Genomic DNA, 20,572 nt, shown 5'->3' with positions numbered 1-20,572 from the left:
CCCTTCCCGTCATGGTGGCTTGGTAGGCGGCGTAAAAGGCCGGGAAGGACCTTCCTTCGAAACATGGATAACAAAGCATCCGATTGGCTACTCAAACTCTCGGCCGTAGGTCTGTTTGAGCAGTTCAAAGCACCCAACATCAAGAGGTTGGAGAAAGTGAGACAAATGAGGCGGCATGCGCAGTGCAGCGATGCGTTTGTCTTTGGAATATTTCTCAAAGTCGACCAAGCGGTGACTGTCATGCCCATTGAGGACTACAAGACTACAACGCCCGGCTGACTGGGCCACGGTGTGTCAATCGAAGTTCTTGAGTCACTCAAGACCCGCATCATTGCTGGCCTAGCCACTATGAGTCGCCGCAATAGCCCAATCGTCCGGGAGGTTGCTTTCTTGGTGCCAGTTGGCGAGGTGATATTGGCCCACAGTCGCGATGAGCGGCGCGATCGCCTGGCCTTCCACATCAATCTCCTAAATGGCCGTAACCCATTCCCGGTTTCCTAGCCAGGCTTGTTTCATATTTTCGCGTCTTTCTGTGCCCATGGTTACCATTCTGCTTGCCATAACGTCCATCATAAAGCCTGTCTTGTCAAAGCTGTAGATGTCAGCTAGGCTTATGCCATACTTCGCAATTGTTTTCTCCACGAGTCTGAACTAATCGCGAATAAAGGCTGTATCTTCGCGTTTGTCTCTCTAGTAGTCGTATCTACGATTAGAGCGCGCCATCAGGTCTAGTTGTGGCTTGACAAAGTTAGAAGCTCGATGCTTGACCACGGGTGACGCGTCGCGGTCGGCGAGCAGTTGGTTGGCAATTTCTTCCACACCACGAAGCCGGGCGGGGGGAATCCTCGAGAGTCTAGGTCGATAATATATTCAACAATGATATGATATATTCCTCTAAATCAGATAGTTTGCGCGATTTATGGACAATATCGCCTCGAGAAGGTATGCCATGGTATCGATCATAGAGGTTACTAGGCGGGACTTTGTATATCTTTGCAGCGGGATAGATGCGTAATGCATTGTGCCAGTATTTAGGCCTAACCTGGCCATTTATCTAGTCATTTTCTAGCACATGGCGATCGTTCCGATGATCGATATTCCTTGTTAGAAGCCTTTCTTCGGATACGGGAAAATTAAGGAACTGATTTTATGACAGTGCCCCCCTGAAGGGCATCACAAACTGTAGTCGAACTTTGATGAGACTGGCTTTATGATGGGCACCATAGTAGCTGGAATGGTTGTCACAGGCTTAGAAAGACAAGGAAGACCAAAATCAGTGCGGCCTAGAAATCGGGAATGGATTACTGTGATCCACGCGATCAATGCGGGAGGTCAATTGATCGCGCCGTCCATCATTGGTACAGAGCATCATCGCCTTGCGAATTGGTACTGAGATTGCGACCTTCTGGACGATTGGGTTATTGCAACCAGCAAAAATGGATGTACAGATAACCAGCCGGGCCTCGAGTGGCTAAAGCACATTGATCAGTTTACAACCAACCGATGAACTAGTCCCTATCATCTTCACCTACTTCAGCCTCTTAATTTCGTGTGCTTTTCAGTGCTTCAAAAGGCATATGGCCAACAATAGAGCATCCGATCAGGTGCTCTATAACCTACACTTCGAAGATCGGACTCTTTCCCGCATTTCGCGCCGCTTTGAAAGTTGCACGGAAAGCAATATCCGAGGAAGGCTTAAATGCGCCAGGCTTGATCCCTTTGGCCTGGAAAGTGTGATCTCAAAGCTTGATGTGCAACTACAGGCTCCGGCGCCTCCCGGGGAGGCTACTGAACACTCGACCCCTTGGGCTTCAAAGATCTCAAACACATCACTTGAGGCCCAATCTCAGTCTGAATACCTCGAAAAGTGAATCAGAAGGCATAAGGGCAGCTCCCTGAAGTTGGTTATTTAAGCTTCACGGTCGAATACTAACGCAACAAAGGCAGTTATGCATGTGGTTATCCGATTAAAGATCGTGGTTCAAAATCTTCGGGAAGCAAATGAGATACTAAGCCGGCGCCGAAGGGTAAAAAGGGCTAGACTACAGAAAGAAGGGACAATGACTCTGCAGCAAGATTCACACAATAATTCGCAATGAAACACTGGCCGACACGGGCAATACGTCGGCCATAGCCATCTTTCAGAACATGTTCAGACCTCCGAATAGCACCATCTGTGGGAAGAGCCTCAAGAAGCTGGTCGCCTAGTGCAAAATATGGCAGGGGACTCTGGTTTAGTGTTGGTGGTTTGCTCATGTTTGTGAAAATAGTGCACTCCTCAGTTGTGCTAATGTTTGATTCTTATTGCTAGCTAACAAAAGATTCCTAAGTCTGCATTAGATTTTGTATGGGAAGACTTTTGCTATTCAGGAGGGCCACTAAATAGTTCCAAGTAAAAAAACCTCGTGCGGTCTGTTCTGGGATCACAAAGCTTTGCCTGTGCAGTGGCTTGAAGTGTAGTTATGTGTGAAAAGGTGTAGTGATATGAAGTCTCTGCCACACTGTGGCACTACCATGACTCTAAGGAGATGCTTCACAGACATTGTGTTCACTACTTTAAAGAATGACACGAAGATATTCCACAACAGCCAGACATGGATTGCAGTCTATAATAATGATGTGGTTATACTGTTCAAAGAAGCCAGTGATACTCTTGATGCCATCTCTAGTTTGCCTCACATCCTTCAACTCCAGGACCTTGGTCCAGTGTCCTCATTTCTCGTGATTAAGGTTGATCATTTCACTATAGCCTTATGTATTAGCCGGAACTCAAAGATCTAAAAACTAATCGAGAAGATGAATCTCTCCCACTGTCGAGGAGCGTCATTACTGATCAGTGATGACAATCTCACCGATCAGAAATCTGAGCCACTCTCGGAAAGTAAACACATACTATATCAGAGTATCGTCACGTCACTCCTACATATTTTTCTTTTTCTCACGCCCTGTCATAAGGTAATGAGACCTGCGTCGAGAACACACAATCCTACAACCTGCTGTCTACAAGCACCCAAACACTGCGTGAGATATCTACATATGTCAAAGGAGTACTCTCTTCTGTCTCACAAGATCTGCAACCAAGATATACAGGTGTCTATAGACAGCAGGCTGGGCAATGATGTCTCTCCAGATGCGATTTCAGGAAATGGATTTCTAGCAATTGGGTCAGTAATAATGTGGAGGGCATGCAAGCAAAATCCGACAGTACAGAGTACCTGTGAGGCCAAGTATGTAGCCACTGTAGGCTTGGCAGCTAGCTACCACTACATGGCTCAAGCCTCTCTTTAAGGAAATATTCTAAGTTGATAAAGGGGACACACACAGATAGACAACCAAAGTGTCAGTAACCTAAGTCAGGTCAGGGTTACCAGGATTGCTGGCCCTGATCCAGTTCGCCCAAACGTTAGGGTTAGCGTCAGACATCAAGGGCCGTCTTCCAAGGCCCGTGATGGACATATAAACCGGCTGAGATCCGCTCCTCGGTCTAGACTTAGATAGACATAGAAAAACTTCAATAATCACTTATTTCTTTCTTCTCCTCTTTACAGGACATTCAGTACGTCCTCCTAATATCTACTGTTACAAAGTGCCTTGACAGTTGCCAATGCCAATGGCTCTGCAGTATCCACTTTCTCATCAAGCAGAAATCTCCCAGAAAGGCTATTCAAGGAAATGTCATATAGGTCACCTACACTCTGACAGATCAAATGATTGGTAATAGACTTACGAAGACATTATCTAAGGCAAAATTTGATGAACTTTTGCATATTGGGCGTGAGAAAGGGGAATTGTAGTCATACTATTGTGACATATCTTTATTGTTCGAGTTAATTGAGAACTAAGTTCTAAATCTCTTCACAACATCATGTGCCATCTACGTCATGTATTTACCCGACGATATTCCGAGCGAAGCATAAATCTTCACAACAGATACAAAGTCTCAGTCACTGTGGCACTGCCAGATGGCTGACTCACATTACACAGTTTATATTCGGTCCTAGAAAATATGTAGATGGACTAAACTGAAAATCCTCATGCAAAATCATCAAGTTTCTCTCGGGCAATAGCGGCTCTGGCGTTGTAGATGTCCTTTCGTGTGAGTATGGCCTCGGGATGCTTTTCCTTGACGATATTGCGGACATCGCGTGCCCGGATGCCTGCACGGCGACTAGACGATTGAATCGTTTCTCGGACCGCGGAGCTGCGTTTGCGGTGAGCCGGATGAGCGGATGGGTTGATGCTAGGTAGGTGATTATGTTTGCTATGTGCTGGATCTTTGAGTAGACGCAAATTCCAACAATAGTTGTTTTGCGCCAACGATTCGGCAACGATCTTCCATTTACAGCCACATTTCCTGGACCTGCGGTCCCGAAGGCCAGCTGTATTCTTATTAACCCTAGGCTCCCCATACCGATCGCATTCGAACGTGTACCGAGTGAGCCGGCCTTTACGAGTAAGGCTATTTCGTTTGATGATAGCAAATCCATTTTCTTTTGCAAATTCGCTCACGCGGGTGTATAAGGCGTCAGCGGTAGCCTCAAGCGGCCCCGGAACGGGTGGGTTAGGGATAGCCTCCACGGAGTTATTCGCAGACTCGTGTGGCATACACCCTCCATCTTCTTCTTCCTCCACCGGTAGGGGGTTCACTGTAGATGGTAAAGCTTGGCTCTTGCATGCAGAGCCTCCAGGCGATGAGCCGCATGAACTTTCCAAAGTTTCCAGGGCTTTAGTGGTTGGCCGCTTGCTGCATAGAGCCAGACGCTCGTTGACTCCAACGGCCTCCCTAGCAAGCTGTGAAGTGAGTTCGTCATCTGTGCTCAGGCTTCCATGTTCGGTTTCAGGAGCTGGGTTTTTGTCCACAGAAAGCCTGAGGCTGGCATCTGCATCGACATCCCCCAAGTGAACCGAAGACTCAGACCGGGGGTTGGAATGCATTCTAGGTCGCTTAGTTGCGCATGAAGTTGCTAGTATAGGCAATTGGCTTTCATGAAGTCGTTTTCCTGAGCGGGAGCTGGCTGGCATCATGGTACTTGAGAAGTAAAAACATAGGATGAAGAAATCATGTGTCAGGGTGATGACTGAAGACGACGAATGTCCCTTCCTTTCTATATTTCTTTGCGCAAGGATCAGCCATAATTGGCCAGGCAGGTACATTGGCATGGAATGCACTAACAGAAATATTTCCAGCCAATCAGAGCGCGTAAAACCTGATGCCCACATAAGCCTGATGCCCGTGTAGCAAAATTTGATATCCACTTCGTAATTGCCTCAATAAAATATGTCAGCAACCTAAGTCAGGGTTATCAGGATTTCTGACCCTGATCCAGTTTGCCCACACGTTAGGGTTAGCTTCAGACATAAAGGACCTTCTTCCAAGGCCCATGGTGATGAATATAGAAATCGGTTGAGATCCACTCTTTAGACAAGATACAGACATGGAATAAGTTCAATAATTAATTATTCCTTCTTCTTCTCTTTACAGGATATTCTGTATATCCTCCTAACGTTTACTGTTAAAATATGTATAAATATATAATTCTCGCTCGTCAGGCCCTCCCAAATGAACCAAAATTACGCATCTATCACGCTGCAAGGATATAAAAAGTCCCGCCTAGTACCCTCCATGATCAATATCATGGCAAACCTTCTCGAGGTGATATTGTCCCTAAATCGTTCAAACTATCTGATCTAGAAGAACAGATTATTTTTCAACACATCGTCGACCTAGGCTCTCAATGGTCCTCTCCCCCCTCCCTGGCTTCGTGGTGTGGAAGAAATTGCCAACCGACTGCTTGCCGACTATGACACCTGGGCCTCTAACCTCATCAAGCGACAGCCAGACCTCAAGACGTGCTTTAATCAAAGATATGACTATGAGGGGGCTAAATGTGCAGATCTAGCCCTTATTCGTGATTGGTTTAGGCTTGTGGAAAGCACAATCAATTGTGAAGTATGGTATCAACTTGGTTGACATTTATAATTTTGATGAGGCTTGCTTTACCATGGGCAATATTGCAAGTAGAATGGTTGTCACTGGCGTAGGAAAACATGGAAAGGTGAAATCAGTTGAGCTAGGAAACTGAGAATGCGTCACAGTCATCTAAGCGATCAATGAAGAAGACTAGACAATCGCGCCATTCATTGCAGTTGCAGGCCAACTTCACCTCGCTAAATGGTACCAAGAACACAACCTCCTGGACAACTGGGCTATTGTGACAACTTAAAATGGCTGGGCAAATGATGATCCAGGTCTTGGGTAGCTCAGGCACTTTGATCAACACACTATGGCTTGATCAACTGGCTGCTATCAACTTTTGATCCTCGATGGGCATGACAGCCACCACTCTGTCAAATTTGAGAAATATTGTAACGTCAACCACATCATCACACTGTGTATGCCACTTCATTCATCTCACCTCCTTCAGCCTCTTGATGTCGAATGCTTTGGACCACTAAAGAAGACCTATGGTCGAGAAATTGAGCATCTAATCAGGTGCTCGAAAGCCTACGTTTCCAAGGCTGATTTCTTTCTGGTTTTTATGCTACCTACCAAGCAGCTACGATAAAAAAGTAATATCAAAGGAGTGTTTAAAGAGGCTGGGCTTGTTCCATTGAATAGAGGAAGCGTGATATCAAAGCTTGACGTGCAGCTACAGGCTCCAGCAGCGATCGAAGAGGAGGCCTGGCTGGCCCTTGGGTTCCTAGGACCCCAAAGATAGCGCTTAAAGCTAGCTCTCAGTTTGAATACCTCAGAAGACGAATCGAAAGGCATAAGAGCAGCTCACTTGCATCTACTCTTGAGGCCCCGGCGTCATTAACTAAGGGAACAAAAGCAGTAACGCATCAGAAGACTTTATTAGAGTCTGAGGTTCAGGACCTTTGACAATCAAATGAGATCCAATCCTCTATCTTTTGGGTCCTTTTTTGACCTGATCCTTGACACTGCAGGAGTCCCTGAAATCTGCATTTCAAAGCCACCGCCTTATATTAGGAATACTTGCCTGTGGAAGTCCGCCACTAATAATCACAGAAGAGCGAAAAGTTGACTAAGTGACACAAATGCAAAGGAAAAAGCAGAATGCCTGTGAGGCTATCTGAGAAGAATCTGGTAGTATTACATCATTTAACGTATCGTGACTACACCATTTGAAAGCGGTGCTCTTTTGCTATCCGGTTGAATATAGGCACTTCTCCCCGATCTTTAGACTATATTGGCAGCAGCAATACACTGCTTCTGTAGCATACGCCTGGCGCCACGCTAAATGAACAGGACAATGAAAACAGATTCAGACACGAACACAGGTACCAAGAGTAAGGACTATCACAGACGACACATTCAAGCTTGAGTTTAGCTAGGCTTTAAAGAAAACAGGCATCAGTGGGATTCTTTTCGTAGTGACATATTTTTATTTATTTGTACTGCAACCTTGGCCACCTTTTCATTATTAACTTCATCATTTCTTTATGCATCAAAAACCCAGATTCGTAATATAGCTTTCTAATACTGGGTAGGGGCAGGGGCAGTGGTAGGGTTAGGGTAAGAGTTGGTGTTAGGACTAGCGTTGGAATCAGAGTAGCCGGGGGATGGAGGGGGTTGCTGACTGTAACCCTCGGCAGTGGAAATCTCTTCGTAAAACTTGTTAAACTTCAGGATCTGCTCAACAAGATTCTTGCCAGGGAAGTCCATGGAAATAACTCCAAGACGAGCTCTCCTGAATCCGAAGAGGAATTCATTGGAATCGCCCCCCTTGGTGTCCTTCAGGAAGATGCCAAGACGGCCATTCATGCCGGGATTTTTCTCATCGCCAGTGGCAATGCTAATGGGCTTAGAGCCAACACTAACTGTCATGTCAGTGATGTACAGCGTCTCAGCGCTCTTTCTAGAAAGACCTTCAATATGCTTCCTGACGGTGTGCCATTTAGCTCCCACCAACAGCTTGCCAACTCCAAACTTGAAGTGGTGGTTAGAGATAAGAGGAGAGCTCCAGGGGAAGCCAAAAACGCCGCTGGGTTTAGTGTCAAAGTCCTGCAAGATAAACAGCTTGCCACGGAGATCGCCAAGAGTCGGGAGAGTAGTGCTTGCAGGAGTACCTCTATTGTAGACATACTGGGCAGCACGATTGCCAATAGGAGTTCCAGGGTTTAAGTATCCACGAAGCAAGTCCGTGAAGGCCTGGGACCCGTTAAGCAGAGTACTCTTCTGGATGCGTATGATGACAGCTTCACGACAGTGGTCATCGAGGAAGTTATAAATGGTGGTCAAGACCTCCTCGAAATTGTAGCCAGTCTTGCTGGTTCCGTGGTATACCAACAGATTATTATCGGTGTTCTGTAGGGTGATGTCGATGTATCTGATACCACCAGTAAGCTGCTGGGCCAAAGGCGTGTCCTGGCCTCGTAGAAGGCCGTTATCTAGTTTGTCCGTCATGGAATTATGGGTGCCAGGGATAGACAGACTTGACAGAGGCGTGTTGTCCTTGATGCGCTGCATCCAGTCAGCGTACTGGCCAGAACCGACATTAAACGACCAAGGGTCATTAATATTCTCTTCAGAGCTCTTGGCGTAGGTGAAGGCTAGAGAAGCCAGGGTTGCTAAGAGAGAAAAGCGCATATTGATAACAAGGTCAAAGCAGGTGCTCGTAGTACAGAAGCTCAAAGATGGGTAGCAGACGAAAGAAGGGAAGAAAGACGAGAAGACAAGAAGAGAAGACAAGAAGAGAAGGCAAGAAGAGAAGGCAAGAAGAGAAGGCAAGAAGAGAAGGCAAGAAGAGAAGGCAAGAGAAAGAAGAGAAGACAAGAAGAGAAGACGAGAAAGAAGAGTAGAAAGAGAAGACAATAAAGAAGACAAGAAAGAAAACAAGAAAGAAAACAAAAAAGAAGATAATAAAGAAGACAAGAAGAAAGAAGAAAGAAGAGTATTGGTGAAGATGTGCTGATGAGTGAAAAAAGGAGATGTACTACGTTAGACAGCGGGCATGCCATCATATTAATAGTCGGGATCTGGCCCGGCTTTGGCAACCTCACCTCGCTGAAGTCTAAAACCTAGTGAAAGCCATCATGATAGCCTAGCGATACACCCGAGTAGCATTCGTTTGGTGGGCTAGAACCGGAACGATGATGCTGTTGTCGCTCCTGCTCCTCTCTTGCTATTCCCAACCGAGAATGAACAAAGGGCCTATGATTAGCTGGCATGAATCCTTGGAATATCTCGAAAACACCAAAAGCATGGTGTAGCTGTCATTATTAGTGCATGTTCTATCTAGTGTTTTTTCATGCTACGGCACATACACATCCTAGACCGAAAACATAACTACTAGGAACTCGGCTAGCACTCCCCGTTGTTTATTTATGCCTCCATCCTTCGTAGCTGCGCCCAAGCTAGGACCTCCCACAAAAACGTCATGTTAGTCAGATCACACTGATATACATGAAGGCTTAATGGAGGTCGTCTGTCTATCCATACGTAGCATGGAACTACGCCCTGGCCATAGCTTAGGGTGATGTTCATGTGGCTTTTTTCTCTTCCTTTCTGGCTCGGATTGCTGTTTAGTAGTTTCGCTTGCTCACCCCTTGACTTGTACCCTTTGCGCCTTTTTATGTGGTTTCTACCAAATTATAACACTCTAGCTGTCAGGCTTACAGCGCAGATGGGGGTTTCTAGGTGAGAGATTATCTACGGCAAACGTAGCTCGCCATCCAGTCGAACCCTTTTTTTAATCTTTGCTACTTGAGGTGTTTAAACTGCCAAGGGCTCGCTAAAAACATCCAAGTCCATAGAAGCTTAGAAGCATTTTAGGTTGTTTTATTTCTTCAGTCTCTAAACATATTCTCGCTTCGTGGCATATGCCAACACTTAAACTTGGGGGCTCTAATCACACTAATAAGCTTGAGAAAAATCCAACCCTGATTTGCACGAGAAGCCATTCATTATCTTTGGTAGAAAAAGACGCCTCGAACTTTAGCAGTAGGGGTACTCTCACCTGGAATTATTCTAATTTTAGTCGCTTAGTCTGTGCCTGTCAACCAGGGTCCAGCAGAACGTTCGCTTGGTGTTTATCACGTTCTAGCAGGCTAACCCTTCTATTTGTACTCCTAATAACGGGACCAGGTATGATGGGAACTCAATTATCTTGCAAATCAGTGTTCTATGCGGCACCGCATTGCATTTCTCCCTGACCCTCCCTATATAGACTAAGCTTATGCTACCTTTATACTTGCCAACTTCAAGATGCTCCCCACCCCTTCACTGTCTCTAGACACGGCACGGCATTTCTATTGGCTAATCCTGGACTGGAAATAACAAATTTCCGGTGGTTTCCCGACATCTCTGTACCAAAATCTGTGTTCTGCGCCATTGTATGGAGGAGTAGTCAGGTTCTGTGAGTAGGGGTGCCAGCTAGAATCAACAAGGGCCGTCAGCCTTGCCCAGAGAACCAGATGAAATTAAAGGTGTGACGTGACATTGGTGAAGCTATGTAGGAAAGCTCTATAATGAATGCCCTGAGCTTCAAGAAGCAAAAGCCAGATTCTTGTCGCGATGAATGTGATTCGAGCGCCCCTCGGGTTACATCTGTTTGGCATCTGCCACCAGGTTAGCTGCAACGCACAAAACATGCCTAGAGACCCGAAGAAATAGATACCCCAAACTGTTTAAGCTTCTTTTGATCTTAGGCGCTTTCGCGGGTGCTCGGCATTGCGCATGTTTGATGTTTAACGTAGCAATGGTCAAAAAAGCAAAGTGTTTCCCCTTAGCTGCCACTGTACCCCCCCCCCCCCTCTGTAAGTCGATGGTAAATCCGAGCCTAGGCCTAGCTCCATCTGCCTAGCGGCGTAAGCGATCCAAGGTCAGGGGCTTGTTCCTGCTGCTCATATAAGAGCATTACGTCGAGAGGTTTTTATGCCAGGACAGCACCCATTCTAAGTTTAACGCCTATATTCTAGTAGCAATAGCATGGGCTCATTGCGGCGCGGACCGGCAACGCGTACTTGGGGAAAACACTCTGCTCACTTGTTCCTTTTCCTCTTTTGCTTTCATATCTTGCTTTGTTCCCCTTACCCTAGTCTCACCACTTCTATTCAATAAAACCAAGTAGATTTCTTCTTCACTTTTTGTTCTAAACATGCTAGAGTAGTCCATATCGTCTACTACAGATTCAGTCTCTAGCATGCTGTTTGATTTTAACACGCTAGCTCTACCACGCTAGAACAAATTGTCTCGCTACCCGTCACCTCATTGAGCCACACTTCTTTTACTACGCAGGCTTGGAATTTCGTTGTTCTCGGCTGTGAATTCTGGCCTGGCCTTAATAAATACTCCAGTCAGTTTACACAGCCCGCAGGGAGGCTGCCATCCGATTCAACAAAGTATGTATAATTACATGGCCAAAGGGAATGTACACGATCTGAAGTCCAAGCTTAAGTAGCACAAGCTTCCATCTAATCTATATCGCTGCATTGGATGCAATTCGCTCAACAGTAGCCCATCACACCCATGACCTCTATCCTCAATATCCTTTCTACCATTTAAGATATCATTAGAGAATGTGGTATGATTGCAGGAGTCTTGGTGTACGACAACCTTCGTCACTTCCATCTGCCAAAACTCGTGGCCTATTGGCCATCACATTGAGAAGCTTTAAAGTGAGAGCTGGAAAGGGTGATTCTACAGTAGTTGGAGGAGTAAACGCCGACACTGAATGCCAAAGACTGAGAAGCTCGGGAGGGGATTTTGCACACGGCCCATATTATAACCACATGAGGCAATCTATGGACATAGGATAGCGTCGTTTGATCTTGGTGATTCCAGTAGACGTTAAATATATTCAAATCAAATGGACATAGGATAGGTATCTGGAGAAGTGAGTGACCCCGGTACAGATCGCTGTTTTTACTGCACGCAAGTATCTACGTCCACAGGCTCGTAGCATCCCTGCCAAAACGCCCTCTATTTCGATACTAGAATACTGCACGAGGCGCACTAGAGGGCCTAACCCTTCTACACGCTTGACTGCTGTATAAGCCTAATTACAGTGAGCCATCCGCTAAACACACTGGAAAGATCTAAGCTTGGCAAGCTGTAAACTAGACCCTACTAGTTCGTTAGCCACTAGCCTGTGAAAATTGTCCAGCATCCCATTAAATGCAGAGCCAATTGTGACATGATGGTGAGCGAGACGTCGTCATCGTCGCCATTGTCACCTCAGGCTTTGTCAAGAGTCTACACTCCTAAGCTTAGTATTGGTGTGCGCGCCGAGCCTGCATGTAGGTGCATATAGAAGCTAATCTCATAGTCATGCTATTTTAAGAGCAATGCTTGCTTGTCCGCCTTTCCTATATAGGCATGTATGTCTCTTTGATCTTTAGGCTATAGCGGTAACAGAAATGCACTACTTCTCAAGTTGTTTGCCTCTCTAATACTTCTCCGACCTTGTGTTTGACATCTGCGTGACGTCAGTTTGAACGAACGGGAACCCAAGGATGAAGGCCATCACGTATCACACACTCACACCAAAGGCTAGTTAGTCCGGCATCTTGGGAAAAAGAGCCCAAAGATGGGAAACAGGATTTTGTAGTAATATTTTTTTATTTAACTTTATCGCAACTTTTGCTGGCATTTCATCATCATCTCGGGACGTTTGTCTACTATAGGCTCAGACTTGTAACTCCCTAGTAATAGCTAGGGTAGCCAATACCGCCAAGGGGTATCACTTGGTAGATATTGTTGAACTTCAGGATCTGCTCAACAAGCTTATAGCCAGGGAAGTCCATAGAAATAATTCCAATACGGGCCCTATTGCCGTTGAGGAAGAATTCCCCAAAATGGTTCGCCGTGACCGATTCCAAATAGGTACCAAGATAACTATTTATCCCAGCATCAGCCCTATCACCAGCAGCAACGTCGATGGGCCTTGAGCCAAAACTAACAGTAACGTCAGTGATGTAGAGCTTCTTAGAGCTTCTTCCAGAAAGACTTCGAATATAACTTTTAAGGACAAGCCACTTCACCCCCACCAATAATTTGCCAATTCCAAGTTTGCAGTGGTAGCTGGAAATAAGGGGAGAGCTCCAGGGTAATCCAAAAACACCGCTGGGCTTGCTGCCGAAGTCCTGCAAGATAAAAAGCTTGCCGCGAATCTCACCAAGAGTCGGAAGAGTGGTGATTTTAGCACCACCCCTATTGTATACATACTTGTCAGCGTAACTGCCAATAACAGTCTCAGGGGTCAAGTATTTGCGAAGCAAGTCGGTGAAGACTTTGGTTCTTTCAAGTGAGCTACTCCTCTGAAGGCGCAGGATAACAGCCTCATGAGGATGTCGATGGAGAAAGTTATAAATAGGGGCCAAGGCATCTTCTAAACTGTAGCCAGTCTCATGGAGCCCATGATATACCATGAGCTTATCTCCAACAGGTAAACAGGTAATATCAAGGTATCTGATGCCACCAGCAAGCTGCTTTGCTAAAGGCACATTCTGCCCCTCCAGATAGTAGTTGTCCATGTTGTATGTCATGGAATTGTGCGTGCCAGGGATGGACAGACTCGATAGAGGGGTATTATCCGCAATGTAGTACATCCAGTCAGCATATGAGCCATCATTGACGTCAAAGGACCAAGGGTCGTCGACATGATTGTAGCTACCGGCGTGAGTGAGGGCTAGGAAAGCTATATTCGCCAAGAGAGAGAAGCGCATGTCAATAACGCAGTCAAATCAGATACCAGTATCGTATTGGCTCAAAGATCGGCGGCGGATGGAAGGGCGGGAGAAAGACGGGAGGAAGTTAGTCATGATACAATTAGTTGATGAGGGAGAGACGGCGCATAGATTCATGAGCAGCGGACATGCTATGGTATTAATAACCTGCATTTGGCCTCGCTTTGCTAGCCTCGCATTGTCAATGTCCGAAATTCCCGTGATAGCCATGATGAAATCCTGCTTGAAAAGCGCTTGTCAGCTAGGGAGCTAGTCTAAAGATTTCGTTTTGCCCTCACCACTTTTCATGGAAGAGAGAATTGAGAAAAAAAGTCCATGATTAGCTAGCATAAACCCTTGAAATAGCTAGAAGCATGATACAGCTGTATGCCACTATTTTTACCCTTAATAGGCATTTCCAAGCAGCCGGCAACCAGGGTAGCAGCCTGGATTAAGCCAGTTGTAGGCAAGGGGCTGCAGTATCTCTCGTTGGTTCTTGTATGTAGCCTATAGTCGTCTTGCCAGGGTCTTTGTTTTTCAGAAAGAAGCCTTAGCCCTAGGTCTCTTCTCTTAGCGCAAGCTCTTTTCAGTCTTTTTTCCTTCTTCGCTCGCCCCTGGTAGTAAGGGGATGGCATGGCATCGCCAGGCCCAGTCTTGCCTTACATGCTATGTCTTGCAGCTAAAACACGTCTACTAACAATAAGGCCGGCTGATCCCTTGTTTGTTTCTTCGCACCTACGGCCCTGCCATAGAATTAATGCTAATTAGTTTGCCTTCGTATATATGAGTGTTGTTGGATGAATGTTGGATGAACTACATGGAGGATGGGTATTGTGGGGAATCTGTCTTCAGTCGGATTAACCCTGGGTAAACCCGAGCCTGAATACTCCAGCTTAGCTGTGCATGATGGAAGAACTTGACACTTTAGAAAAAGAATAGAGAGACAAGCTTCACCAATTCAGTAGATTGTTCCGACAAGTGTTGTATCTATCCATTTGTAGTACAAAGCTAGGCCCTAGTTAAAGCAGCAACGTAGAACGTAAGGCATGGTAGCGCATAATGCAGACTCTACGACAAACCGCCGTTCTAAACGCGGCAGCTCGGAGTGACTTTTCGTCCGGCTTCCCAAGACGTATTATTTGGCCGCCCGACTCGGACGGACCCTTTATCCCGTTTTCAGCAGAGTAGTAAGCCCAGGACTTGCCAGGAAAGATTATCCATGGCTAAAGGACCTAGGAACATTCTTGGCTTAAATCAATCCAATTCTACCTATTTCATCTATCTGCCCCCAGTGGAGCGCTTCCAACAGCGGCGAAGGATACGGCGAAACCTCAGGGTCTTGCCAGCCAGCGTTTTATGCGGCATCTTGCTGCTCTCTTTTTCTACCCTACATAGACTATGGTGTTTTTCTATTTAGTGGCTTAAACACGCTCCCATCTACCAGTCTGTCAAATGGCACAGTCGTTGAGTTCTCTTAGCTGACCCCACACACACTGCATAATAGTAGACCCAAACTTAGCCCTCCTCGGCGAACCAGGCTTAATGCCCATATGCCCATGGCTACATAACACAGGTTAACGCTTGACTAATGATGGGATTCATACACACTGGAAGTCGGAGGAAATGCTCTTTTTCACACATCGTTTTGCCGCTTTTCTTTTGTATCTCCCTAGTCTGTTGTCTTGCCACTTTCTTTAACATGTACATTTTCCTTTACTTTGTTCCAGGCGTACTATAATCTAAACTATCCTCCCCATTTAATCCTAAGAACGCCCTCCTTACCTAGCCCAGTCTAGCCTCTATAACACTACCCGGCGCTTGTAATAGTGTGAATACGTGCCCTTACGCCGCTCATTGTCCTTATCGCTCACTGGCCGCGGCTGCTGGACATTTAATCTCCCCATCGGCTGCTGACTTTGGGAATGGTGACCCTGCCGCCCGGGAACCACCGTCTCCGCATCCGTCACCTCATCAAGCCACACTTCCGTGACCACACGAGCATGGAAATTTGTCGTCCTCGCTCGTGAATTCTGGAACAAAACAGTGCGCGTATGCCACGCGCGCACAAAACGCTGCGCCTCAATGTGCGATGTGAAGAGCAGTAGGAACTGTGACGAACCAACATACAACGGGTTTTCGGTAGCTGCAAGCTCGTGGGGGGCAGCGCCACTGCCGCCTTTTGCGTAGCGGTTTATGTCTTCTTCCTCATTTTCGTCTTCGTTTTGATCGTTTTTTTGTAAGGGCTGACTACCAAAAATAGCATCGCCTTCGTTGATTCCAGGGTACAATGAGGGTGTAGCGTTATGGGCTGTATTTGTTGCTGTGGTGTGTGCGTTTGCGGTGCTAGGCGTGCGTTTACGGCCCTGCAAATTCGCGTCCTCGAGGCTAAATGCTACGCCGTTGCGACACCACTGGCGTGTGAGACCCCACGGCATGCCGCGTTCGCGGCCGTCTTCATTGAGAAGCATGTACAATCGGCCAAGAGTCATCTGGTCACCGTGTAGAGTGAGTTGCACGAGCGTGTCGACACCAGCACCTCCCGCTCCACCAGACGGGTCGATGCCGTATTCCTTGCGGCGAAATAAGTTGGCTTTGAAGCCGGGGCGAAAGCGATTGAGAATATCTTGTGGACCGACAACGATTTCCATGCTGACCTTGAGGGCATTTGGGGCAGCAACGGTGAATTTGGTTGTGAGCTCATCGGGCTTGAAGTCAGGCTGGTTGAAGGGTCGTTTAGAATAGAGCCGTTGCAAGCGGTATAGTTCTTCGCGGTAGACAATGGCGTTGGTCTCGGTAGGGAAAAGAAGGTAGTATGTGCCGTTGGGCTCTAGGGTGTGTGGGTTGCGCTTGGCAACGACTGCAAGCGTAGGAGGTTTAGCGTGAGAAAACACTAGGAGAGGATCAAGATGGGAAATAAAAAGTGACTTACCTTTGAGGATCGACCAGAATGAGCTGGGTAGATGCATTCCCGGCGGTACAATACGGTTAAAGTCTGACGGAGCCAGACTTGTCAGGGTATTCTTGATAATGAGCATGGCTAAGTGGTCCTGTTGTAGGTTCCAATATTTGCTACGGAACGTCGGGCTGCGATTCCCTAATGCCGGGAAGCGTTCACGTAGCTCGCGCCACGTCTCGTCACTACGCTTCCCCGCCAATCCACCGGCACCGCCTACACTAGGCCGCTCGCTCTGCGGGATTTCCCATGCTGCTGCATGGGTCGCATCCTCAACAGCCTTGCGCCTTGCATCTTCTTCAATCTCCGAATCGCTGACAACAACTCGCGGGGGAGGAGGCCGAGGCCGGTACGAGTCGCGTGTGGGAAACAGTTGGGTAAAGATCGAGGCGTGCGTTTCGTGTGGGTTGCGGGCCGAGAAGGGCGGTGGTTGACGCCGTGGCCAAAAGGGTTTGTGCGATGTCTGCGATTGCGATGAGGAAGGCGACGAAGAGGCTGGATTCTCTGGTGGTGGCGGGCTGGATGGCGACAAGGATGACTGGAGGCGAGCGGGAATGTATTTGCACCTATGCTTGTGTCTGTGTCGGCCACTGTTGAGCGGCAACACCGCACATGACTGCGATGCTAGCGATGGCCGGATGCTAACTAATTGGCGCATTAAACGAAGCGTATGAGTTTGTTAATACCGTTCATGGTCTAGGAAATGAACAAATAGAAAGGAGAAGTGGGGTGTCTCTAGTCTCAGTTGCGGCTTGAAGCTTGTCATAAGAAGCAGTGAGAGTTTGAAAGCCCCACTTTGGCAGGATACGGCCTTGTTTCTATAGAACCCTTCCACATTAGTGGGGCTGCAAATCCATATTTAGGTGCATAGTGGTAGAGTCAGAGAGTTAGTCCCATATTTATTGGTGACATTCAAGACCCCGCCTTTGTGTATACCCTATAGTATTTAGCCCCACTTTCAGGAAAAGCTTTGTGTTTGTGTTCCCTCAGAACCCTCCACAAGTTACAACATTGAAGCATGTGAATCATTCCCAGCCTACAATAAGCACTTTCTTATCGGTTCCAAGGTCTCCCCCCTTCCCCCAAAGATCTGGTATCTCCAAGGCGGCTCCCTGATATGGCCCTTGAATTCAAAGTCCGTCCAGTCCATGAGACCCTAGACAATTCCAAGCACACGTGGAAGGGAGTGTCTAGGGTTTACATTTCTAAAGAATCGTTTTTGGCCCTGACTTCTAAGCTAGACGGCGGCTGGCCATGCGTCCTTGAGTCAATCCCTAGTGATGACCAGTCTGAGATTAAACGGCGCGAAGCGTCGCTCTGGCTGATGCCTGGCGGCAAGAACGTCAGCCCCAATGTTGTGCAGATGACCACGACCTTCCGCAAGCTGTGCGGTTTTGAGCTGGGTGATGTCATCCAGTTGACGCTAACAGGTGCAGAAAAGGCACCAGATGCCGATACAGTGATTCTGAAGGAGGATGGCGAAGATGTCAAGCCAATTCCGCCCAAAGACCAGCTAGCATGGGAATGGTTAGCAAAGCGATTTCTAGGTGAGTTGTTACATTCAACTAAGCAAAGATTCACGTTAGTGGACACGACTTGCTGATAAAACTACTACTGCAAACAGAGCGTGCTGGCCAAATATTCCCAGGCATGATGGTCGAGCTTAGCTGCGTCGGCGCTAAGAAACTGTTCAAGGCTGTCACGGTCAACGACAGTTTCGAGAGCAATGCCCAGTTCAATCCCGAGACGACACTCGTCAAGATTGTCGCTGGCGATGAGGCCATAACTGATAGCAAGCAGACTTATGGGGGCGATCTCATCATCAGCGACATCCCAGGCTACGCGTCTCAAGTCGAGACACTCAATGACTTCCTGGCCAACTTCTACACCGCTAGCTACATCCCTGGAGATGCCATTTCGTGCGGCTTTGTCATCAGCGGTGGTCAGGGCACGGGCCGCACATTTATTCTCAACAAGTTAGCAGCAACCAACTGGGGCCGTACGTTCCGTGTCGAACCAGCTGACAAACTATCGGCCATCCATGAGGTATTCAAACAGGCACGCGCACAGAAGCCTAGCATGGTGTTGGTTGATGACTTTGACCAGATGATCAGCAAGGACCGCTCCAACTACAACTCGGTCATCAACTTCTTTGCCCAGGAACTAGACTCGCTCTCGGCTGAGGCTGTGGCGACCGGCCAGCTGCCGCAGATCATAGTAGTAGCCACGTGCCTTGACTACCTTATTGATATCCCAACTAAGCTGCAAAAGCCGCAGCGATTCTACGATAATGTCCTCCTTCCAGCACCCGACCCGAAAGCCCGGTTACAGATTTTGCAGTCCTTTAACATTCCACTCAACCCAGCCACAGCAACTTCTACACTTGACCACCTTGCTCAGCGCACATATGCCTTTAGCCCCGGCGATCTGTTCTCACTGACTCTCCAGGCCAAGAAGATCCACAAGATCCGCTTGCGCCGCGCTAACCAGCCGCCGCCTGCCGCTTCCACGGCCGTGCTGGACATGGTCGACTTTACTGAGGCGCTACGTCGTGTCAAGCCCACTGCCATGCACGATATCAACCTCAAGCCGCCTAGTGTCACGTGGCAAGACATTGGAGGCCAGGCACACATCAAGAAGACGCTACAGTCGCTGATCGGCAGCGTCATGCGAACATCCAACCAACGCGTCAACCCCACTATTGCCAAGGGCGTGCTGCTCTACGGCCCGCCTGGTTGTTCCAAGACCCTCTCGGCCCAGGCATTAGCCACCGAGTCAGGCTTCAATTTCTTTTCGGTCAAGGGCGCTGAACTGCTAGATAAGTATGTCGGAGAGTCAGAAAAGGCCGTGAGGCTACTCTTTGCACGTGCGCGTGCCGCATCGCCTTGCATCATCTTTTTCGATGAGATCGACTCACTAGCCACCACGCGTGGTGGCGGACCTGGGAATAACGGTGGAGCATCGCGCTCACAGGCAGCAACCAACGTGGTTACGTCTCTGCTTACAGAGATGGACGGTTTCGAGTCTCTACAGGGTGTATTGGTTGTTGGCGCGACAAACCATCCCGAGGGTGTTGACCCGGCACTGATGCGGCCAGGACGATTTGACAAATTACTCTACGTCGGTCCGCCAGACCAGTGCGAGCGTGAGGCGATTTTCCGGCTTCATGCGGGTCGCATGCCGCTAGCCGATGGCGTCGACTTTGCGGCGTTGGCGAGTGCAGCAGACGGGTTTTCCGGCGCTGACATCAAGGGCATTTGTAATAATGCTGGCGATGCTGTGCAGGAGCTTGTGGATAGCGGCGAGAGGCCGTTTGACAAGGCGGTTCGCATGGAGGACTTGCTGGCGGCGGTGCATGCAATGCCGCGTAGTATTTCATCCGAGATGGTCACGCGGTATAAACGGTGGGCCGAGAACGCGCGTCGGCGGGTTTAAATGAGTATACAGTAGAGGTTAAAAGAAGCGTAGAGGCGGTATGCAGTAGCAACAGGAGGACGTGGGGTTTGGGGTGGTGTAAAGAAAACGATGTGATATCCGGTAGCCACGAAAGGCAATAGACAAGCTTACGAGAGCGTTGCTTTTGTTCTAAAAGTCAGAATCCTTGTATTATTTTATTTTTATTTCATTTCCTCCTGCGTACTACAGCAACTCTGCCTTGGCACTTAAGTGAAATCCACCATGAGCACTCTCTCCTTATCTTTCCCGCCCCACGACACAAGCAAGCCTTCCTGCAGGAGTGGAGTCTTTAACAGCCAAGTACAGTGATGCCACATCTAGGCATGGCCGTCATCCAACCGGCCAAGTACACAGTAAAGAGTAAGAATCATCATACCGTGATTACTAAGTTTGCTATGGTTGAAGCGACATGGATGGCAAGGGTGTGAAAACTTTGGCTTGGAGGCGGCCCCATAATTTGCATGATCGGGCTAC

The 20,572-nt window shown here is 47.7% G+C and overlaps 5 protein-coding genes across 5 annotated transcripts; 1 reads left to right on the top strand and 4 right to left on the bottom strand.

Moving 5' to 3' along the window:
• Positions 1-4,032: 4,032 nt before the first annotated feature.
• HOO65_080071 (mutator-like element) lies at positions 4,033-5,022 on the bottom strand (the record flags this gene model as incomplete). Its single annotated transcript, XM_071001418.1, has 1 exon — positions 4,033-5,022. One exon carries the CDS (start codon positions 5,020-5,022, stop codon positions 4,033-4,035), a length of 990 nt encoding a protein of 329 aa, XP_070856302.1.
• A 2,476-nt stretch (positions 5,023-7,498) lies between these two features.
• On the bottom strand, positions 7,499-8,611 carry HOO65_080070 (1-phosphatidylinositol phosphodiesterase; the record flags this gene model as incomplete). The annotated part of the gene is made up of 1 exon (XM_071001417.1): positions 7,499-8,611. The coding sequence occupies one exon, from the start codon at positions 8,609-8,611 to the stop codon at positions 7,499-7,501; it is 1,113 nt and encodes a 370-aa protein (XP_070856301.1).
• Positions 8,612-12,666: 4,055 nt separating this feature from the next.
• Positions 12,667-13,689, bottom strand: HOO65_080069 (1-phosphatidylinositol phosphodiesterase; the record flags this gene model as incomplete). The annotated part of the gene is made up of 1 exon (XM_071001416.1): positions 12,667-13,689. One exon carries the CDS (start codon positions 13,687-13,689, stop codon positions 12,667-12,669), a length of 1,023 nt encoding a protein of 340 aa, XP_070856300.1.
• Positions 13,690-15,488: 1,799 nt separating this feature from the next.
• HOO65_080068 (uncharacterized protein) lies at positions 15,489-17,335 on the bottom strand (the record flags this gene model as incomplete). Its single annotated transcript, XM_071004222.1, has 3 exons — positions 15,489-16,546; positions 16,619-17,287; positions 17,329-17,335. 3 exons carry the CDS (start codon positions 17,333-17,335, stop codon positions 15,489-15,491), a joined length of 1,734 nt encoding a protein of 577 aa, XP_070856299.1.
• Positions 17,336-17,759: 424 nt separating this feature from the next.
• Positions 17,760-20,077, top strand: HOO65_080067 (AAA family ATPase; the record flags this gene model as incomplete). The annotated part of the gene is made up of 2 exons (XM_071004177.1): positions 17,760-18,189; positions 18,267-20,077. The coding sequence occupies 2 exons, from the start codon at positions 17,760-17,762 to the stop codon at positions 20,075-20,077; spliced, it is 2,241 nt and encodes a 746-aa protein (XP_070856298.1).
• Positions 20,078-20,572: the final 495 nt, after the last annotated feature.

Source organism: Ceratocystis lukuohia (assembly GCF_044167205.1).
Source record: "Ceratocystis lukuohia strain C4212 chromosome Unknown Supercontig8_pilon, whole genome shotgun sequence".
NCBI classification, from domain to species: domain Eukaryota; kingdom Fungi; phylum Ascomycota; class Sordariomycetes; order Microascales; family Ceratocystidaceae; genus Ceratocystis; species Ceratocystis lukuohia.
The sequence above is the reverse complement of the archived record's forward strand: the minus strand, read 5'-3'. Positions and strand labels throughout refer to the sequence as shown.